The 18,602-nt window shown below is 40.2% G+C and overlaps 2 protein-coding genes across 4 annotated transcripts; both read left to right on the top strand.

Moving 5' to 3' along the window:
- The first annotated feature begins 3,235 nt into the window (after window positions 1–3,235).
- On the top strand, window positions 3,236–14,807 carry LOC121652551 (survival motor neuron protein-like). 3 transcript variants are annotated; one of them, XM_042005356.1, is made up of 9 exons: window positions 3,236–3,380; window positions 3,683–3,763; window positions 4,238–4,369; window positions 6,318–6,512; window positions 7,550–7,675; window positions 8,792–8,941; window positions 10,552–10,707; window positions 10,892–10,959; window positions 14,503–14,807. In XM_042005356.1, exons 1-8 carry the CDS (start codon window positions 3,333–3,335, stop codon window positions 10,943–10,945), a joined length of 942 nt encoding a protein of 313 aa, XP_041861290.1. In that variant the 5' UTR covers window positions 3,236–3,332; the 3' UTR covers window positions 10,946–10,959; window positions 14,503–14,807. The 3 variants fall into 3 exon arrangements, with proteins under 3 accessions (XP_041861290.1, XP_041861292.1, XP_041861291.1); XM_042005357.1 differs by lacking the exon at window positions 3,236–3,380 and adding an exon at window positions 3,417–3,476; XM_042005358.1 differs by lacking the exon at window positions 8,792–8,941.
- A 2,268-nt stretch (window positions 14,808–17,075) lies between these two features.
- On the top strand, window positions 17,076–18,486 carry LOC121653252 (cocaine- and amphetamine-regulated transcript protein-like). The gene is made up of 3 exons (XM_042006592.1): window positions 17,076–17,873; window positions 18,084–18,167; window positions 18,379–18,486. Exons 1-3 carry the CDS (start codon window positions 17,742–17,744, stop codon window positions 18,484–18,486), a joined length of 324 nt encoding a protein of 107 aa, XP_041862526.1. The 5' UTR covers window positions 17,076–17,741.
- Window positions 18,487–18,602: the final 116 nt, after the last annotated feature.

Below are 18,602 nucleotides of genomic sequence, written 5' to 3'. Positions count from 1 at the left end.
GCTGCTGTTAAAGATAAAAAATCTGATCACATGACCCAGTGAGGCTTTGAGGATGAAATCAGCTGGTGAGACTTGTTTCCTCCCTCTTCTCGGTCACATGACTTCAGCGGTTTCAGTATTGATTGATCACCACTGATTAATTCATCTCAACAAGAGAAAGTTTCAGGAAGTCAGAGCTTCTTTTCTGGGTCTTAATCTACATTAATCTGCAAGAACTTTGCAGGAACGTTTGAGATTTAAATGAAGTTTTAAGTGGAACTAGAAAGTAACCTTTTAAAGTTTTTAAAGCATTAATAAAAGTATGATTTGCTTCGTCTTTTCTTCTTTTGTCTGAGTTTTAAATCCATTAGATTTTAAGAAGTTTCAGAAAATTTAAACAATTTGGTTGAAAGTTTTTAATCAAATAATTTAAAAAGAAATGTTTGGATGTGAAACTAATGTTTCAGAAATGAGTTTTAACTGAAGAGTTTTAAAACATGAACTTTATATTTAATAGATTTTTTTAAAGCAGATTCTCTGTCGACATAAAACTGTAAAAATTAGTTTTATATATTTAAGAAGAAGCTTTAGGACGAAGCTTCAGCTGCTGCTCAGTGTGGAATTTATCTCATCTTTCATCGAGTATTTATCTTTTATGTAATGTACAAAAACTAACTGTGGGTTAAATTGTTCATGTTAAGGTACAAATTCAATGAATGATCTTTAAAAGTGAATTAATAGTTTTTCTACATAATTAAAATTTTGGTTTTTACAAATAGTTTTAATAAAATCCTAACTTAACTGACTGTAAGGTTAAAGTGGAAAATCATGTGTTACAGCAGCAGAAACAGGAAATGAATCATAATATGAGTAGAAAAAAACCTGGAATTAAAAGACAACTAACAGATATTCAAATAAACAAGACAGGCAGACATTTCAAATACTTTCAAGACAGTTTGGACTCGACATCCACACCAAGAAGTTGGTTTTGCTGAACAAGTCAGACCCCCTTTCCCTCCAGAAATGTCTTAATCCTGGTGTGATAGACTGAACAAGGTGCTGGGAACCTTCCTCAGAGGTTTTCTCCATATCAACATGACAGCATCACACAGCTGCTGCAGGTTTGTCGGCTGCATCCATGATGAGAATCTCCGGTTCCACCACATCCCAAAGCTGCTCTACTGGACTGAGATCTGGTGGCTGTGGAGGCCGTTGGATCCAGTGAACTCATCGTCATGTTCTAGAAAGCAGCTGGAGATGATCTGAGCTTTGTGACATGGTGCATTATCCTGCTGGAAGTAGATGGTACTCTGTGGTCATAAAGGGATGGGCATGGTCCACTGAAGAAGTGGTACAATTGCAGCACAGAAACTGGGTGAAATTTCTCATAAATCTGAAACTCCATCTACTCGGAGAATAAGGACCAGGGATAAAACAGCTGAGACGAACTCCTCTGATATTACATAACAAACCCAGATATTTAAACTTAAAGATGTTCAGTGGTGTGCAAAGAAATAATAAAAAGCAGTGGAATTTGGACCACAACAAAGAAACCGGATGAGGGTTTTACTGATGAGCAGTTGAACATGTGGAGCCGATAAAGAGGACGGTGGACGTATCACAGCAGCGATTAGGTTGTGCTAATTTGATAACTGTTGGAGTGAAAGACCTTCAGCAGCTTTTTCAGGTGCTGAAGGAGCTGCAGACCTCCTACGGTCTCCTCCAGGAGGCGAGAGACGTCCATGATTGATGCCAGGTTGTCACACATCCTCCTCCTCCTCCTGAGCCAGCTCTCCTGATCATCTTCTTTCTGTCCTGCTTACACCCACTCCAGCAGACTACCGGGTAAAAATGGCTGAGTTTTCTACAGTTTGGTAGAATGTTGGGAAAAGTGAATAAATTCACAATCAGAATCCACACATCGACTAATGGCACCTTTAATTAAACGTGTGAAATCTCCTGCTGGTTTACTTCAGTCTGCAGGTTTTCCTGCAGATCCTCCAGCTTCAAACATCTCATTAACAAGTGATCTCCATCTCACACTTTCTTCAAATCCCTTACTTACCCCCCACAGTCTGCGGCTCATTTAGAGGATCTTTAACTATTTCCCCTGAATACACAGTCCATCATGTTATTTATTTCTCCATGCATGAAGTTAATACTTTAACTACTTTTACAGGCCACACTGAGCTGCTGAAGCAACCATCACAATGAAAAAACAAAACAATAATTAAGTCTTCTGAACCCTGCAGAGTCACTAACAGATGATCAACACTAAAACTTTCTCAGCCAAGCAGAATGTTTCTATTTGTCTGGTAAAGGACAGAAAAGTGTTGCTATATAATGTCAGCAATGTCCTTAAATGACATCCGGCTCAATGTTTCTGTCTCACCAGAGGACTCTGGTCTGTTACACAGCTTAAGTGCATGTCCTGGACAAATCAATACATGGATGTTCCAAGAATAAGTTTTATAAAATACTGTTGTTCACGTTTTTATTACATCCTGCTTGGAATGCTGCCTGCAACCCACTTTTTGCAGGGATTAGTCAGGCCCGCTTAGCTTAGCAAGGCTACCTACCTACCTGTCCTCACATCTTTACACTGGCTTCGTGTGACAAAGAATTGATTTTAAAATATTTCTGCTGGTGTACAAGGCTCTAAGTAGTTCTAAGTTCATCTGGGTCCAGTTTACTCGCCATCTTAAAACACTGGTATATTTCTAAATTGGTTGTTTGTTTGCATTTATCTTTCTGTTTTTGCACTTGACACCACAACAAATCCCTTTTGTAAATGCCCTTTACTGTACCTGGCATTAAAAGCCTCTCTGATTCTGATCCAGTGTTTGAACTAAACATGTCATTTTCCTGAACCTGATAGAACAAACTACCAGAACAGATTAAGTCTGATCCGAGCTTTAGTTCAGGAATCTCAAACTCCAAGTTTCAGGGGCCACAGATGTTTTCCTGCTCCAACGGTTCAAATAAAACTGGATCCAACTGCTTGTAGTCAAGTTCTGCACAATAACCCATTGTGCCCTAACAAAGCCTTAAAATATTTACACTTCTGAGATGTCCAGAAGATGTCTTAAATGTGATTATATTAGAAATGTTTTAGTATCTGAAACTATTATTCGATTAATTCAACTGTTTTATATAATTGTTTAATAAATTAAGACGTTAAGATTAATACGTGACTTTATTTGTTTAAAATGAGGATATCCAGAATTTGTTGCATAAATACGCGGAGGGCCTGACCGGAAGCTCCTCTTCAGGTGAACTTACCTTGATTACCGACGAGTTGATAAAAACCTATTACCTGCTAAAAATATTAATTCCGTCATCTCAAGACAGCCATGGCGGATATCAAAGAACACTCTGCTTTTCATGGAGCCGTGGAGCTGGTGTGTGTTTATCACTTTATTATTTTGTGTTTTTATTATCTGTGTTTATGAAGAAAGCAAACCAAGCGGAACCGACTAATTACTGAAAAACATGAGGCAAGTAACTGATTGGCTAACGAATTAGCCGAAGAGCTAGCTTCCGGCTAAACGGTTGATTTAAACTAAACCAGCCTGACTAAGCAGCTTAGGTTACTGGTATTAAGCAGAAATTTTTGCCATCTTGAACTGGGAATATCCGTTTACATAGATAATGTTTAGGGTGTTTGTTTATTTTATTTATTTTTATTATTTTCGGACTGCAGGAGGACTCCCTACTGATGCCCGTTGAGGAAAAAACGTCCCCGGAGAAAAATTGTGAAACCCCGCCGGAAGAAAAGTCACAGGTTCGTTAAACCTCCACAAATTAAGCTGGAAAATAAAAGATCTTTACACACTGAACCAAAGAAATTCAGTTTCAGTTGGCTAGTGTTTCTTCTCCCTTAAAAAAACGTGTGCAAAATATTTAAAGCTGACTATTGCAGTGAAGTTAGTTTCAGGTTTGGGTATTATTCTGCATTAAACACAGCTTTTGTATAAAAGTTGTTAATGCTTAAAAAAAAATAAAATCAGTACAGAGAAACAAGGTTTTTCTTTATTTTTAGTCCAAGAAATAATTTCTATAAAATAAAAAAACAATAAAGTCCAGTAAAAATTGGTCCATCGTACCAAGTCTTGTATAATTTTGACCCAAACTTGTCATCTGATGTGATTAGGTAATTAGCTTGAATCAGATGGGAAGCATCATTTCATCTAAAGTCTAGTGCAGTTTTTGAAGAACCATGGTTACAGGGATTTGTAACTAAAGAGGAATTTTGCAGGGCATCGAGCTTATACAACTTGAGACCTCTGAGGAGATGGACGGAAACCTGAAGCTGGAGTTGGGGGACAAACAACAGGATGAACAAATGGCCTGTCCACCAGCAAATGATATCTCCACTTCTGAGTCAAAGGTATTACAGATGGTCTTAATATGAAACCGGACTAATATCACACACTGGTCTTATTTCACAAAGAGAGACTTTCTGCAGGCAAACAGCAGAACCTGCAGTTCAGTAAAACAAAAAAGAGCATAAAAAAGATTGGCTAGAGCACAAATCATTAAACAGAGTAGGAAATCTTGAACCAGAAGGAATTCAGCTGCTGTGGGACTCATGGCTGATCTTGCAGGAGTAGCTGGTTTTGATGTGGTTAGAAAATAACTGAAGATCCTGCTGTGACAAAAGCCTCAAATTTAAACTGTAATATTGGATTGCACTCTTCTTTGCTGCTGCATTTTGTTCCTATAAATAGCAGCATATTTGTAAGTTGAAGGCTGCACTAAGATTGAAATCCAGTGTGGTGGAATTTAATAGTCTGAAATCCAGGAGCAGGAGGGACCAGGACTAAGACAGCAGTCCCATACAGGACTTTTTGTGTCCCCTTAAAAGCCATCAAAGCTAATCAACAAATAAAATCTGCATTTGTACTAACAAACCGTGTTCCGATAGGTCTGTGATCCATTTAACTGGCAGGTAGGTTGGGACAGTTTCACCTGACCAGTACAGAAGAAGAAGAAAGACGGGACACCAGAGATGCACTGCAGAATGAAATGACGGTGCAACCACCCCATAAAAACAACGTAGATAAAAACGTGTAGCAGAAAGTAAAAAGCTAAGCGTAAGTTATAAAAATATAAATTCCATATAACAGAAATTAATATAACTATAGTGCAAATGTAAAATTAAAGTGCCCGTGTCCAGTATTGCCTCATCTAGCTATGTGTTGCTGTTAGCGAGTGTTTAAACTGTGCAGTCTGATGGCAGGTGGATAAAAACTGACCCGGAACCTTCCAGGTCTGCATGTCAGACTGTGGTTACCTTCCCCCTGAGGGGGGGGGCAGAAAACAGTCCAGAGCAGGGATGAGTGCGGTCCTTGATGAAATTCACCACCCTGGTCAGTTACACATCACCCAGTACCGCGTACTGGATGATGTCATTTGTACTTGGCACAACAGTCGTGGGTCATCAAGGTGTAGCGCAGGGGCTGAGAACACACCCCTGTGAAGAGCTGGTGTTCAGTGTGATGGTGTCTGAGCTGTTGTTTCATGCCCTTACAAACTAAGGCCTGTTTGTCAAAAAGTCCAGGATCCAGTTCTTATGGTGGATGTTTGGTCCCAGTGGGCCCAGTTTTTGATCCAGATGCTGTGGGACCGTGGTATGGAAGGTTCTTGTTTTCCAGGTGACCCAGTGGCAGGTGAAGTGCAATGGATGCGGCAGCCTCTGTGGACCGTTTGAGCAGCAGACAAATTGAAGTGGGTCAGGTGAAGGGGGTAGGATGGAAGTCATGTGACCTTTGACCATCAAAACATTTCATTATTATGGAGGTGAGTGCTACAGGACGATGGTCATTCAGGGTTGTGGCTGGATTTTATTTTTAGACCTGGGATGATGGCTGAGACGTTGTAGCAGGATGGCACCACCGCTGCAGGGAGATGTTAAATATGTCCGTCAGGACAAGCGTCAGTCGTTCTGCACGTATCCTGGTATCTGGTCAGAACCTGCACTGTCCCAGCGCTTCCCTCAAACATCGAACTCACAGCTTCAGGTCAATGGATCCTTCGGCTTAATGGTGGGAGTTGAGTTAAAACAACCTGAAGCTTCTCAACTTTTTTCCTAATATTTATTTATTTAAATTAATGTTAAAGCAGTTTAGAGGTTACTTAAATTCTATTTCTGATATTTTTTAAGACTGTTTGAACTGTTCATGCACAAAGTCCACAGGGGAAAAAAAACAACTTTTAAGATCACATCAAATTATTTCACACTTTGCATTTAAACCAAACCCCATCTAGAGTTCAGAAAGCAACTTTTATGTCCTTGTGATGTTTAATGCGTCTTCTGGTTGGTTTGTGTGTTTGAGGATTGGAAGCCCGGTTCTCGTTGCCGGGCGGTGTATTCAGACGACGGCCTGGTTTATCCTGCTGTGGTTCTGTGGGTCAAAGGTCAGCGCTGCCGTGTTCGCTATGACATCTACGATAATGAGGAGGAACACGACGTCTGCAGCCTACTGACCCCCGATGAGCTCCACGGGCCCAGCAGAGCCGCCCCATTCAAGGTACAAACCTGGTTTGGTTTGTATGTTCCCTCCACTCATCACACTTCATAAATGCATAGTGATGTAGTGAATACAGGCAGTTCAGTACATCCAGTAGTTATTCTTTTTGTTTAGTTTTGCTTTAAATAAAGCCATAAATTTCCTTAATATAATCAAAAAGTCAGAACAATTGATCGTTTTTAAATCAAAATGACAATTTAAGTTGTTAATTAGCGTAATTTTCATGTTACACAGCGGCTGATCCAGGTTTCACAAATCCGCTCCTTCAGTCGTAACTCCTGTCGTCTTTACTCTGCGACTGTTAGAAGTAAGACTTTAATACTGATTTCATCTGCTTATCACATGCTGCAGAAGAGTAAAAAAGATTCCTGGCCTGTTAGTGGGAATGAGCTGACGGGTGACTGGCTGTTACTCAGAACAGATGAACCTATAATAACCTCCGTTTTGTCCTCATTTAAATGAAGATAATTGTTTGCCGACCAACGTTTGACCTTATTAAGGCATGCAGTAATTACCCTGACTGAAACATCATTTCCTGGATTTAAAGGTAGATTTAGTTGCGTATCATTAGTGTAAAAATTAGATCAAATGTGGTTGCATCTAAAAGTAGAACCAAGCGGGAGCATGTACAGGTCGAATAAAATCAGACCTAAAGTTGAGCCTTGTGGAACTCCATAGTTTAGAGGGGCAGATGGGGAAAATTTATCATTTAGCTTAACACAGATCTGTCTCTAAAATAAGAAGCAATCCCTCCAAAGCGGCGCCCTGAATGCTGACCAGGCGGTGCAAACGATTTAAAAGAACCGCATGAGCCACAGAATCAGCTGCAGCACTCAGATCCAAAACAAGCAACAGCACATCTTCCTGAGTAACGCTGTGGGAGGTCATTAGAAACCCGAAGTAAAGCAGATTCTGTGCTATGATTTACCCTCAAACCCAACTAATACGTTTCCTTTATTTTATCTGTATCTAGATGGGACAGGAGTTGACATGCATACACCAAAAAGCATCTATAGACATGTTTATTGGTCCTGCAGGGCAGCAACTGGAAGTCCAGTCCAACCAGCAGTAACGCTGACTGGAAGAGGAGGAGAAGGGAGGACAAGCAGGGAGAGCGAGGAGGAGAGAGGAGGTGGAGAGATGACCAACAGAACTCTTCTACAGTGAGTTTGAGGCAGTTCTGTCTGGTTCAGGCGGTTAAAAGATAAAAATCTATAAACATATTTAACCAAGACCTGAAGCCACTTTAACAGAGTTTCTGTCATTTTTACTCGTCACGCTCAGATTCATGGACTCGGCTTGTAAATGGTAATGTGTTCTTACTGGGTTACTAGATCTACTGTTTGTCAGCAAAGTGTTTTTTATTCAGCGTAGTAAATTTAAGAAGCAGCTGTCAGCAGTAAGAACTTGTTTCTAAAGCCTCAAACTTTAAGATCCTTCGCAGGTTTGCATGAAAACAGATTCTATATGAGCTCAGACTTTTGGCCCCTCTGTTTATGAAAGTTTAGGATATCTATGTGTAGGCCTGTCGCAATAAGTCAATTAATTGCATGGTACTTACTTTATTATAGACTGCGTATGACAGCAGGTTTCACTATGGAGTATCTGGACTAAATGCTCTCGTTTGTGGCGTGATCTCTCTGGTGTCATACGTGACAGCAGCATGTTGCAGTGCTAGACCGTGGTGAAGCACTAACCTGTGTGAGCCGCATTTGTTTTACAGGGCCTGTTTTTTTTTACAGAACAGACTTTATTATCTATCATACTTATTGTTTTTGGTTGCGTTTGGTTTTCATTCGTGGTTAATGAGACTGAGAGTCCGTTCTATTTATTATTTTTGATTTATTTAAAATTTCTTCTAGTTCCAGTGTAAAATGTTCTTTAGAAATGAAAGTTTATTGATCTTTGAAAGGGTGTATTTGCATTATTATGGCATTGTTATTATATTAGTTGAAATGGTCTCAAAATGACATTTTCACTTTGCGCAATATTATCGCTTATCGCAATAATTTCTGAGAAAATTTATTGCACAGCAAAATTTGTTATGGCGACCTGTCTATGTGAACATAACAAGAAAGTAGGTTCTAACTGCACATAGAAAGAATAAAAGCTACCACCTGTAGCGTCTACTTTGGTCTCATTTTTATGAGTCTTCTTATGCGGTGAGAGTTATGTCGCGTTGGGACAATAAATAGAAACAAAACCAGTTTGGCCTCGAGTTTAGTTTTTATTTTAAAGTTCCTTTTTTTTCCTTAAGTTTTTGTTGCATTTGTTTGTAGAATAACGAAAAACCTGGGAGTCAGAGGGAAGTGGAGAAAGAAGCAGATGAGAAGAAGAGAGGAAACCAACAGGGAGAGGAAGCAGACAAACCGGCCAATCACAGCTTCCCTCTCTTCCCTCCATTTCCTCCTTCTCAGATGGGCTCAGCGGTAAATCAGACGGCTTGCTTATTTATTTAAAGACATTTTAGGTGGCAGACAAACTTGATTGGATTTTTTTTGTGAATATATTTATTGTGTTTCTAGGCATTAAGACTAGTAATCGTTCTGCATACAGCTGCTTTATTTATCTTTTCTGACTGGTTGTCGTCGTCGTGCGCTCAGCTCCAGCCTTTAAAAGATGAAATAAGTGGCATTGACACCTAGTGTTTCAAATCAGAACTGCAGGCGAAGAGAACAACACGGAGAGCACCGACATAAACGCTGCGTTGTTGTTAGGCAACCGTGGGGAGTCGCATAGGATTGGTTAAGGAACCAGGAAGTAGGAAAGACCTACACTGGGCAACCAAAGTTATTCTGTCACATAGCTCGAGTCGTGGCTCGAAAAGTTTGAAAACCACTGACCAGGACCAGGAAGCATTAGTCCACTTCTCACTATATTTATCATATCCTGACTAAACCTGAGGCCTTTTATCAGCTCCAGCAGCATTTATTCTATTCTATTCTATTCTGTTCTATTCTACAGTCTTTTAGCAGATGCTTTTCTCCAAAGCGACTGTTTGCTTATTAGTGGGATGCAGAGATGTGTTTGTAACGTGTGTTTACAGCCTGGTTCTTTTATATAATGAATCCTGAGTGATAAAATCAGGAAATATCCAGAAGGTTAACACTTCTCTGGCCTTCATTCAACACCAGGGCTGAAAAATTTAATTAATTTTTCAATTAGCAAAGTGTAAAAGAACGAGATCTCTCATGTTTCACCTGATCCGGGTTTCAAACCTGCTCCATCCACTGTTTTACTAACCCACTCGCTGCATCATGTGACCACTACGCTCAGCTGTGAAGTCACGTTGCATCTTTAAACGTCGTCATGGACTCGTTTTTCTATAAATGACTAAAAAAAATGGATAGAAAATAGTCCAACTTCTGAAATGTCCTGATGGAAGTGTGTGTTTGGCATCGGGGGAAACTCTGTGTGTGCAGTACAGGAATCATGTAGAGAGATGAGCTGGGGTGTAAATCAGATAAATAACGTCAGACTGTTTAGTGTTCAGTGTTTGGGAATTTTTTTCCCAGATCCTTCAGGCTTGTTTAGTAAATCAGTTACAGAAGGAGGGACTGAACAAACTGTTCAGTGATGCTGAATTTAATCTAATTTAATCTTCAGTTTTACTCTTTCTGGGTGTTCACTGTGATTTGATAGATGATGTTTGAGGCATTTATGTTTTAGGTTCATTACAGAAACATCAACAACTGTCCGAAGCAGCTTTAATGGCCAAACATAAACACACAAAACACATTTTTGTTAAATTCTCGGTCTTCATCAGTCTGGACAGATGCGGATGCCTAATTCTAGATTAAGATCAAATATTCCATCTCTACATTTATCTTTAGTTTTCTCTTGTTAACTACTTGTTTTTGAGCACCTTTCTATTTCCTGATGTTCACTGTGAAGCAGGTTGAGTTGGCGAACCGTCCTGTATGGCTGAAATTACCTTTGCTGCTGTAGATGAGGTTAATGTTTTATAAGGTTGTTGCTGATATCATTTCCTCTGCTGATGCGTCTGCTGGTGTCTCACAGTGTTTGTCTTCCTCTTCAGAACCCCATGTCCTTCCCCTCTCCTCCTCCTCCTCCTCCTCCTCCTCCGGCCTGGGTCTTGTGTGGGAAGGAAGCTGGTGACTCTCTTGACGTCAACACCATCACCAACATGTTGATGCAGTGGTACATGTGTGGCTTCCAAACCGGCACTTACATGGTCAGTAAAGACTTGTTCACATCAGGCAGAACCCAAACATGCTTAATTAAATCGTAAATGCATCATAAATCATGAATATAATTGGTGGTATTTACATGTTTTACTTGTTGAGCTCATTCATCTGAGCTGCAGAAGTCTCAGAAGTTTGTTTGTACTCATGATTGTGTGTTTACGCCTGTTGAAGGCTCAGCAGCTTTACAAGTCGACCCTCAAAGATGAAGTTAAGAGCCCGCGCTGAAGGCTCGTGCTCAGGTAAACACAAAAATACAAACTCTATTCACACCGAGCGATGATAAAAATCACACTTGCAGTTGAGCCTAGTGAAGATTAATTTGGATTCAGTAGGGCTTCACGGAGCTCCATCAGGAAAGATCCAGAAAACTAACATTAATTAAAATGAAGCAGCGATGATCAAACACTGGAACGTGACTCCAGTTTCTTGTTTAGTAAATGGATGTGATCTTTGCTTTGATTCTAAGTTTATTTAATTTTTTATAAAATGATGCTTAAACTCTTCTAGATGTTTTTTTAAGGGCTTGTTCTAATGTTGTCCCATAAAACCCTTGAAAGGACTCTCTTATAATGCTTTTATGTTTAAAAAGGTCCATCCATTTGCTGAACTGCTTACTCCAATTTGGGGTCAAAGGACATTTAAAATTGTATGTGTTGTAATTTGTTGAAGCTTTTCAGTATTTTACATGTTTCTGGAATAAATGTTGAATTTAAAAAAGTCACTTTTTCACACATGAACTGTTATGGTTCCTAAAAGAAGCCAACCCCCAAAAAATGACCCAAACAAAGAGAAAATTATCAAAATTTCTTTGGATTGTGTTTAAATGCGTTTTATTCAGGCCTTGCCGGATCCCTGGCATGCAGAGGTTTTTGTGGAGAAATAAAAAGAAAAAGACGGTTCAATAAGTGGATGTGTGCGCTAACGTGGACCATGTTTCGTCTACCAATGGTACGAGTGGCTCGCAGCTTTGCTCTGAATTAAACACGTCAATAACCAATCAGAAGCTGAGCGGGGCCCTGGGGAACCCGTGGTTGAGGGATCCTGTAGTTTAGATCTACACTAGACCACAGAGACGATGGAGCAGAGACGTTGAGCTCTTCTTTCAGAACAAACGGGCGCTGTCGTCTCTGCAGTAAAACACTTTTAATGGAACACTTTGACGCTGTCATTCGGCCAATCGTGGTCACGATGATTGCATCGTGGGTAACGTTTTGTTTCTGGGCATCAGCTGCTTGAAGGTAGTTCTGGTTAAAAACTGCTGCCTAGCAACGGTGTCGGGATCTAGTTTTTTGTCACCTTTTCCATCCAACCATTTTCTTCACTGCTTACTCCAGTTAATCGTCACAGGGACCTTTTCCAACATGTTCAACTTTCTAAACTAAACTTTCTAAAATTCCATCTGCTAAAAAAAGGAAGCAGCATCTCCCTTCTTCATTTTTTATTTGATTTACTCACGTTATTGTCACAAGAAGGAAACAACAACACGCCAGTGTCGGGTTTAATGTTATTGTAATACCCGCTCTGATGGATGTCTAACGTGGCCGGATGTTGTTGGGGTTAGCCTTAACAACCGGTGGTGAAAAAGGAGCCCAAGCCCAGCTGATATGTGGAGAATCTTTTCCAGAATGAGACTTTAAGGAGAAAGATTCAGCTTGATTCAGGGCTGAGGTTCACATGGACCCGGGTAAAGACTGAAGTCTAGACAGGTGAAGGAGTACAGCTTCCTGCTGTCACAACATTTTATAAAGATTAACAGTGAAGTTTTCAATTCAGCTTTATTTGTATAGCGCCACTAACAGTGTCATCTCAGGGAACTTTACAGGCAGATCAATTCGAACCAGTTCATAATAAATAAAAGACTAGTTAAGGAAAACCAACAGATTGCATCGAGTCTTGACTTTGATCCTGAGAGAAAGGAAAAACTCCCTTTTTAACAGGAAGGAAAAACCTGCAGAATCCGGCTCAGGGAGGGAAAGAGAGACCAACACCCACTTCTATCCAGGAAGACCCCAGTCTAAGCCTATGACAGCATAACTAGGGGATGGCTAACCACCGCTAACTATAAGATTTATCAAATAGGAAGGTTTTATTTCTGACCCTAAATATAGTGTCTGTCTCTCGAACCCAAACCGAGAGCTGGTTCCATAAGAGAGGGGCCTGGTAGCCCAAGGCTGTGCCTCCCATTGTACTCTTAGAGACTCTGGGAACCACAAGAAAGAGTCTGAGAGCGAAGTGCTCTGTTGGAATGTATGGAGCTATGAGATCTTTGATGTGCAACAGAGCCTGGTCATGGAGAGCTTTACATGTGAGGAGAAGAATTTTAAATTCTATCCTAGATTTAACAGGGAGCCAATGAAGAGAGGCTAAAGCTGGAAAATATCTCTCCTGCTGTCATCAGAACCCTCGCTGCAGCATTTTGGGTTTCTGGAAACTTTTCAGGGCAAATTTGATACAGAACATTAATAAGGAATTTCAGAATAATGAGTAACTTCACTCATTATATTGCTTCTACACAGCATACACCTGTGGTCTAAATGTAAAGATAAATTCATTAGCACAGCTGGTAACTATGATGCATAAAAAGTTTATTTCAAGCACAGACAAAACCAAATGTACAGCCATGAAAGTTCCAAATACAAAAAAACAATTCACAATGCAAATTTAAAATAAATAAAATGGAAGTTTTTTTTTTTTTTTTAAATCAGCCAATTAATTGGTCATCAGAATTTTTTTCTGCCAAATATCTGCATCGCGCTCAAGAGATCCATATCAGTGGGACACTAGTCCTTAATACTGGTGTTCCTCAGGGCTGCGTTTTGAGTCCAGTCTTTATGACTGCTTTGTTTCCCATGGCTCCAACACAATCATCAAATTTGCGTATGATACAACCCCGAGCACTAGCGTCCTTGTCCAGTGACATTCAACCTCCACACCAAAGCATCATCACTGACTTCCAGAAGTTGAGGACCACACTGCACTCAGGCCTGAGCATCAATCAGAAGTAGAGCGATTCACAAACTTCAAGTTTCTCGGACATCTCTGAGAACCTGGGCTGGACTGTGAACTCCCTCCACTTCTGCTGAAAAACTTCAGCCGGGCGGGTGTAGCTAGCATTTAACACCACGTTGCCTCCCGATGTGCCTGTCCGGGTTTGTGTGTGTGAAGGGGTGAATGTGACAGATAGTGACAAGCTGAATGGATATAAGTTATATAAGTACTTTACAATAGAGTCCTGACTTACGCCAACTGTACTGCATCTGCAAAGAAACAACTGCTACGGGTCATTAAGACAGCTCAGATGCACCACCTGTTCTTTGCACTAGTTTTATACAGACCGTTTACATAAAACGTTTTTACCACACTTGAAAAAATAAAAGCTATATAAGTAATAAATATTAATGTTTTGTTTTTTTTTAAAGATTTTGTAGCTGCTAAAAGAGAAGCTGCCAAATGGAATTTCATTGTATTCTTGTACAATGAAATATAATTTTTCACTAGAATTCTTCATTTACATGGTTAAATCACCAGATTTTAAAATTAATAATAAAATTAATATATAATAAATAAATTAATAAAAATAATATTAATAAATTTTCTATCCAGCAGGAGTGTTTAACAACTTACTTTCCATAAAACTCCAGCATTTAGCTTCTTCCTGGAGTTGTATTTGAACCTCTCGTTATCTCTGGTGAACATTATGAGTCAGCATGAGAATCTTCTGGAATTCAGGGTTTAGACCTTAAACAATAATACATTTCTCTTCTTTCCTCCTTTTGCTTTAGACTCAGAGGGATGGAGCTGGAACTTTTCTTTCATTTTACAATATATTTGTACACTTAGACATATTTTAGAAACTTTGAGTTGAATTTTCTTCTTGGAAAAACTTTGGTTCCTATTAATGGTTCAGGAGTGTTTTTGTGTTTATCCTTTTGTATTTGAAATGTTTGGTTCTGTCTGTGTTGTTGGAGAATTACTGAAGCACAAAAGATTAAATGGAAATGTTTGGAGAGAATATTTTGTTATTAAAAAGGAAGATGGATGATTTCTCTCTGAGCTTTGTATTTTTCATAAACATGATTGAAATGCTGCAGGCTCGTCATTCATTCATGTTACTGAACATAATTTCTGCTGCTCTTATTGTAATGTTGATGCACAACGGTGACACGCATAGACCCCGAAGAGTCGCAGCCCTTCCCGTCAGTTCGCTGTTCCCCTAAAACTCAACAGGAACATCAAGTCTTCATTTTAAAAGGAATTAAAAGATATAAATACAGAATCACAGAAACTAAATGACAAAAACAGAAAAATATGAAAAAAAAACCTTAAGAACAAGGTGACAGCATTTTATCTGACCATTAAAAAAATAGTTTTACCATTTCTAAAAAGAATAAAAATCTACAAACATTGTCAAAGTTGTGATGGCTTTAGTTTCAAAGTTGATTGTATGATTTAAAAACTTGTTTTTTTATGATACAGATAAAACTCAAAAAATTTGAATATCGCGCAAAACTTGATTTATTTCACTGGAAGGGGAATCTTATATAGACTCATATCATGCAAAGTGAGATATTTCAAGCATTTATTTTCAAACAACACAACCTACATAGGAGACAGGAAGGAGCTTCAACATAAGGAAAACGGAACATCGGAAAGACTGAGAGGGAACAGCCGGATGTCTCACTAGAACACGGAAAAGACAAAACAGGAGAATTTAAAATCGGCCATATTGGATCACTGCAGAAGGAACAACCACATCATGGACGGGGACAGCGCAAGGATTGTCTGATCGGAGGGAAACAAAGAAGATCAGGAAGCAGGCTAGCAACTCCATGAACCAGGACAAGGGGGCGTACCTGCTCTCACGCACCTGGGGTTCCCTTCTCCAGAGACCACCGCATTAGAGGGGTGTGGCCGTCCCATCGACAGGTTTACTGGGACGACCACATCTCTGGAAAACAGCTGATAACACACCAGCAACGTGTCTGCGGGTGTTTCTGAGGAAGACTGCAGGCGAAAGCCGAAACATGTCAGGTATGTTACAACATCCAGCTTTTATTGTCTGAACAGAAAATAAAACATATCATTGGGATTAGACCAAATGAAAGCCTTTGAGCTGTCCAGGCTACGTTGCACCAACAGAACAACCACACCTGGTCATGCTAACCGAAGCCGAGTGGGAGGACCTGCGAAGGCTGGAGGTTCTGCTTGAACCATGCAGGTAGGCCCAAATAAACACTGTCCATTTTAATTTAACAAACAGCTGTTACATGGATCCAATAATGAATGTTATGTAATTACTTTTAAGAACAATTAAACTGGAAATCAGTTACACTTTAAATATCCAGCTAAGTTTATTTAGCAAACTTGTCCACCTCTGGTGTGTGACTGAGCTGCGGGGTGGTGAAGCCATCTGGACCGTGTCATGGACGTCACTGATGATGGTCCAGCCTACGTGGTACAGTTTAAGAATCCCTTCCAGAGGGACCTGTCAGCACGGCGAGCTGATGCCAGTGAGACATGGTTCCAGGTGGCCTCAGCACTGGATACACATTTTAAGTATTTTAAATGTCTTCTGAGAGAAGAGAAGAGGTAAATCTGACTTACAGCCTTTCTATGGACCTGATATTTTTATTTTCTCATTATTTGAACATTGACAGAAGAACACAGCCACATTCCCCTGTGGTGGTGGAAACTGAGTCTCACATACAGCAGAATGTAAATGCATTCGCCCAAGTCTGGGAAAAACAGGAAATGACTTCATAAAGTCAATTATTTTCTTATATATCAATCTTTTGATCTGCCACAATAATGCAATAAATTTAAATGAAAATACATCAGATTCAGGGCTTTTCTCAGCAATTTTTAGGTGAGATTAAAAAAGAGATTAAAATAATTACAGATCATAATTTATCTAAATTTTTTAAATAACTAATATTATTTTAGCTGTATGTAGTGATCAAAATGACCGCTAGTGGCCATGTTAGGAGTTATGGAGTCATGGCAGTTCTGATGTGAACGCAGTGCCGAGGAGGGAGGAAAGATATCAGCAATGATCTCAGAGAAGCAGCCGTCAATCTGAACGGGTTATCAGGTGATTTCCAAACCATCTGGAGTCCATCGTTGTGTAGAAGAATTATTCACCAGACAACAAACATTCTTCCCAGGAGTGGACGTCCAAACAAGTCAGACCCTAAAATGCTCAGAGAAACTACCCAGGAGCTACATCTCAGACTCCCCAGGCTTCAGTCAGCGTGTTAAATGTTAGTTTCTGACAGTCCTGTTAGAAAAAGCCTGAACCTTGTTTGGAAGGGTTGCAGGAGAAAGCCTCTTCTCTCTAACAAGAACATGGCAGCACAGCTTAGGTTGGCAAAGCTGCATCTGAACAAAACCACAAGACTTCTGGAACGATGTCCTGTACACAGACCGAAGTGGAGACGAATGCACAGCAGCATCTTTGGAACGAAGCACGGTAGTGGAAGACTGATGGTCCCACTTAATACTAGTTTTTTTTATAACTACATTCTTATTTGTAAATTGTAAGAACAGAAAAAGATTATACTTTATTCTTTTATGACATGATAAACCTCACATCCGTAGTCTGATCAAACCAGGACAAGACTAACACCTGGAACATTAATGACACCACAGTGATGCAGATACAGGTTTTTCTAAGCTGCGTTTAGACTTAAATGTGCTGCTCAGATGTGTCGCAGCATCTGCACAGGAAATGTTTCATCTGCTAAAGTCTCAATTTAAACTCATACAAGGTGAAAATCTGTTTGTCACGTCCTGTTTAATAGAACAGAGGTTCTTCCCCTCACTGACCTCTGAGGTGAAGCCTCCTGATTGTGTCCTTTATCACCAGAGTAAATATTGTCTGAGTGACGTCACAGCTGCCAGCGTATAAAACTTGGTGGCTCAGGCTGAGCATCAGCATCCAGCGGGCAGCCTGACATCCGGAGCTCAGCCTCCTTTAGCCTCTCCAGCCTCCGTCACTACCTGATCCGAGCCATTCAGCACCATGGTTAGCAGCAGGACGCTGCTCCTTGGCGCCTCCTGCTGGCTGCTGGTGGCTTTGGGAACCTGCGAAGAACAAGTGGAGGAGCGATCGCTGGAGTACGACGCCATCAAGACACAAGAGGAGAAGGAGCTGGTGAGTTGGTTCATGTTGGCCATGTAAAGCGTGGCTGCTGCTACTGATTATTAATGATTCTATGTTTATTATCTCTAGTTTTTAGCTTTTAATCACTGCGTCTGATGTTTGCCATTTTTCCTGTTGAGAGATGCTCACAGTCATCAGCGAAGACTTTGTAATGGACACATTAAAATCCTGATAAAGACAAATCTTTGTTGACCTCCTCAGATCGAAGCTCTGCAGGAAGTTCTGGAAAAACTGCGAAACAAACAGCTGCCGTCGTCAGAGAAAAAGCTTGGCTGGCTTCCACCTGTAAGCATGATGTTCATGTTCCGTGTTGTAGTGATGCAAACATGCAAACGTCTCATCCAGCTTCACGGCTGTCCCACCATGACTACACACACTCGCACATAATCATCATAAAAGTGCCTGTTTCTCTAGGTATTAAATTACTATAACACATCTAACAACTGAACCAAAACTCACCTGTTTGTTTCTGCTTTTATTGCTTTGTGTGTGTCAGTGTGATGCAGGTGAGCAGTGTGCGCTGCGTAAAGGTTCGAGGATCGGGAAGCTGTGTGGATGTCCCAGAGGAACTGGGTGCGACTTCAGCGTCCTAAAGTGTCTGTAGAGCTCAAGTACAGACGTCCTTTTGATCGAATGCAGAAAATAAAGTTTTTAGAAACTCCATGTCTGCATGTTTTGGTTTCTCTCTTTCAGTCTGTTGCTCCCACCAGCTTCACTGAC

Source organism: Melanotaenia boesemani, chromosome 14 (genome assembly GCF_017639745.1).
Source record: "Melanotaenia boesemani isolate fMelBoe1 chromosome 14, fMelBoe1.pri, whole genome shotgun sequence".
NCBI lineage: Eukaryota > Metazoa > Chordata > Actinopteri > Atheriniformes > Melanotaeniidae > Melanotaenia > Melanotaenia boesemani.
This window is presented reverse-complemented; position numbering and strand designations above follow the sequence as displayed.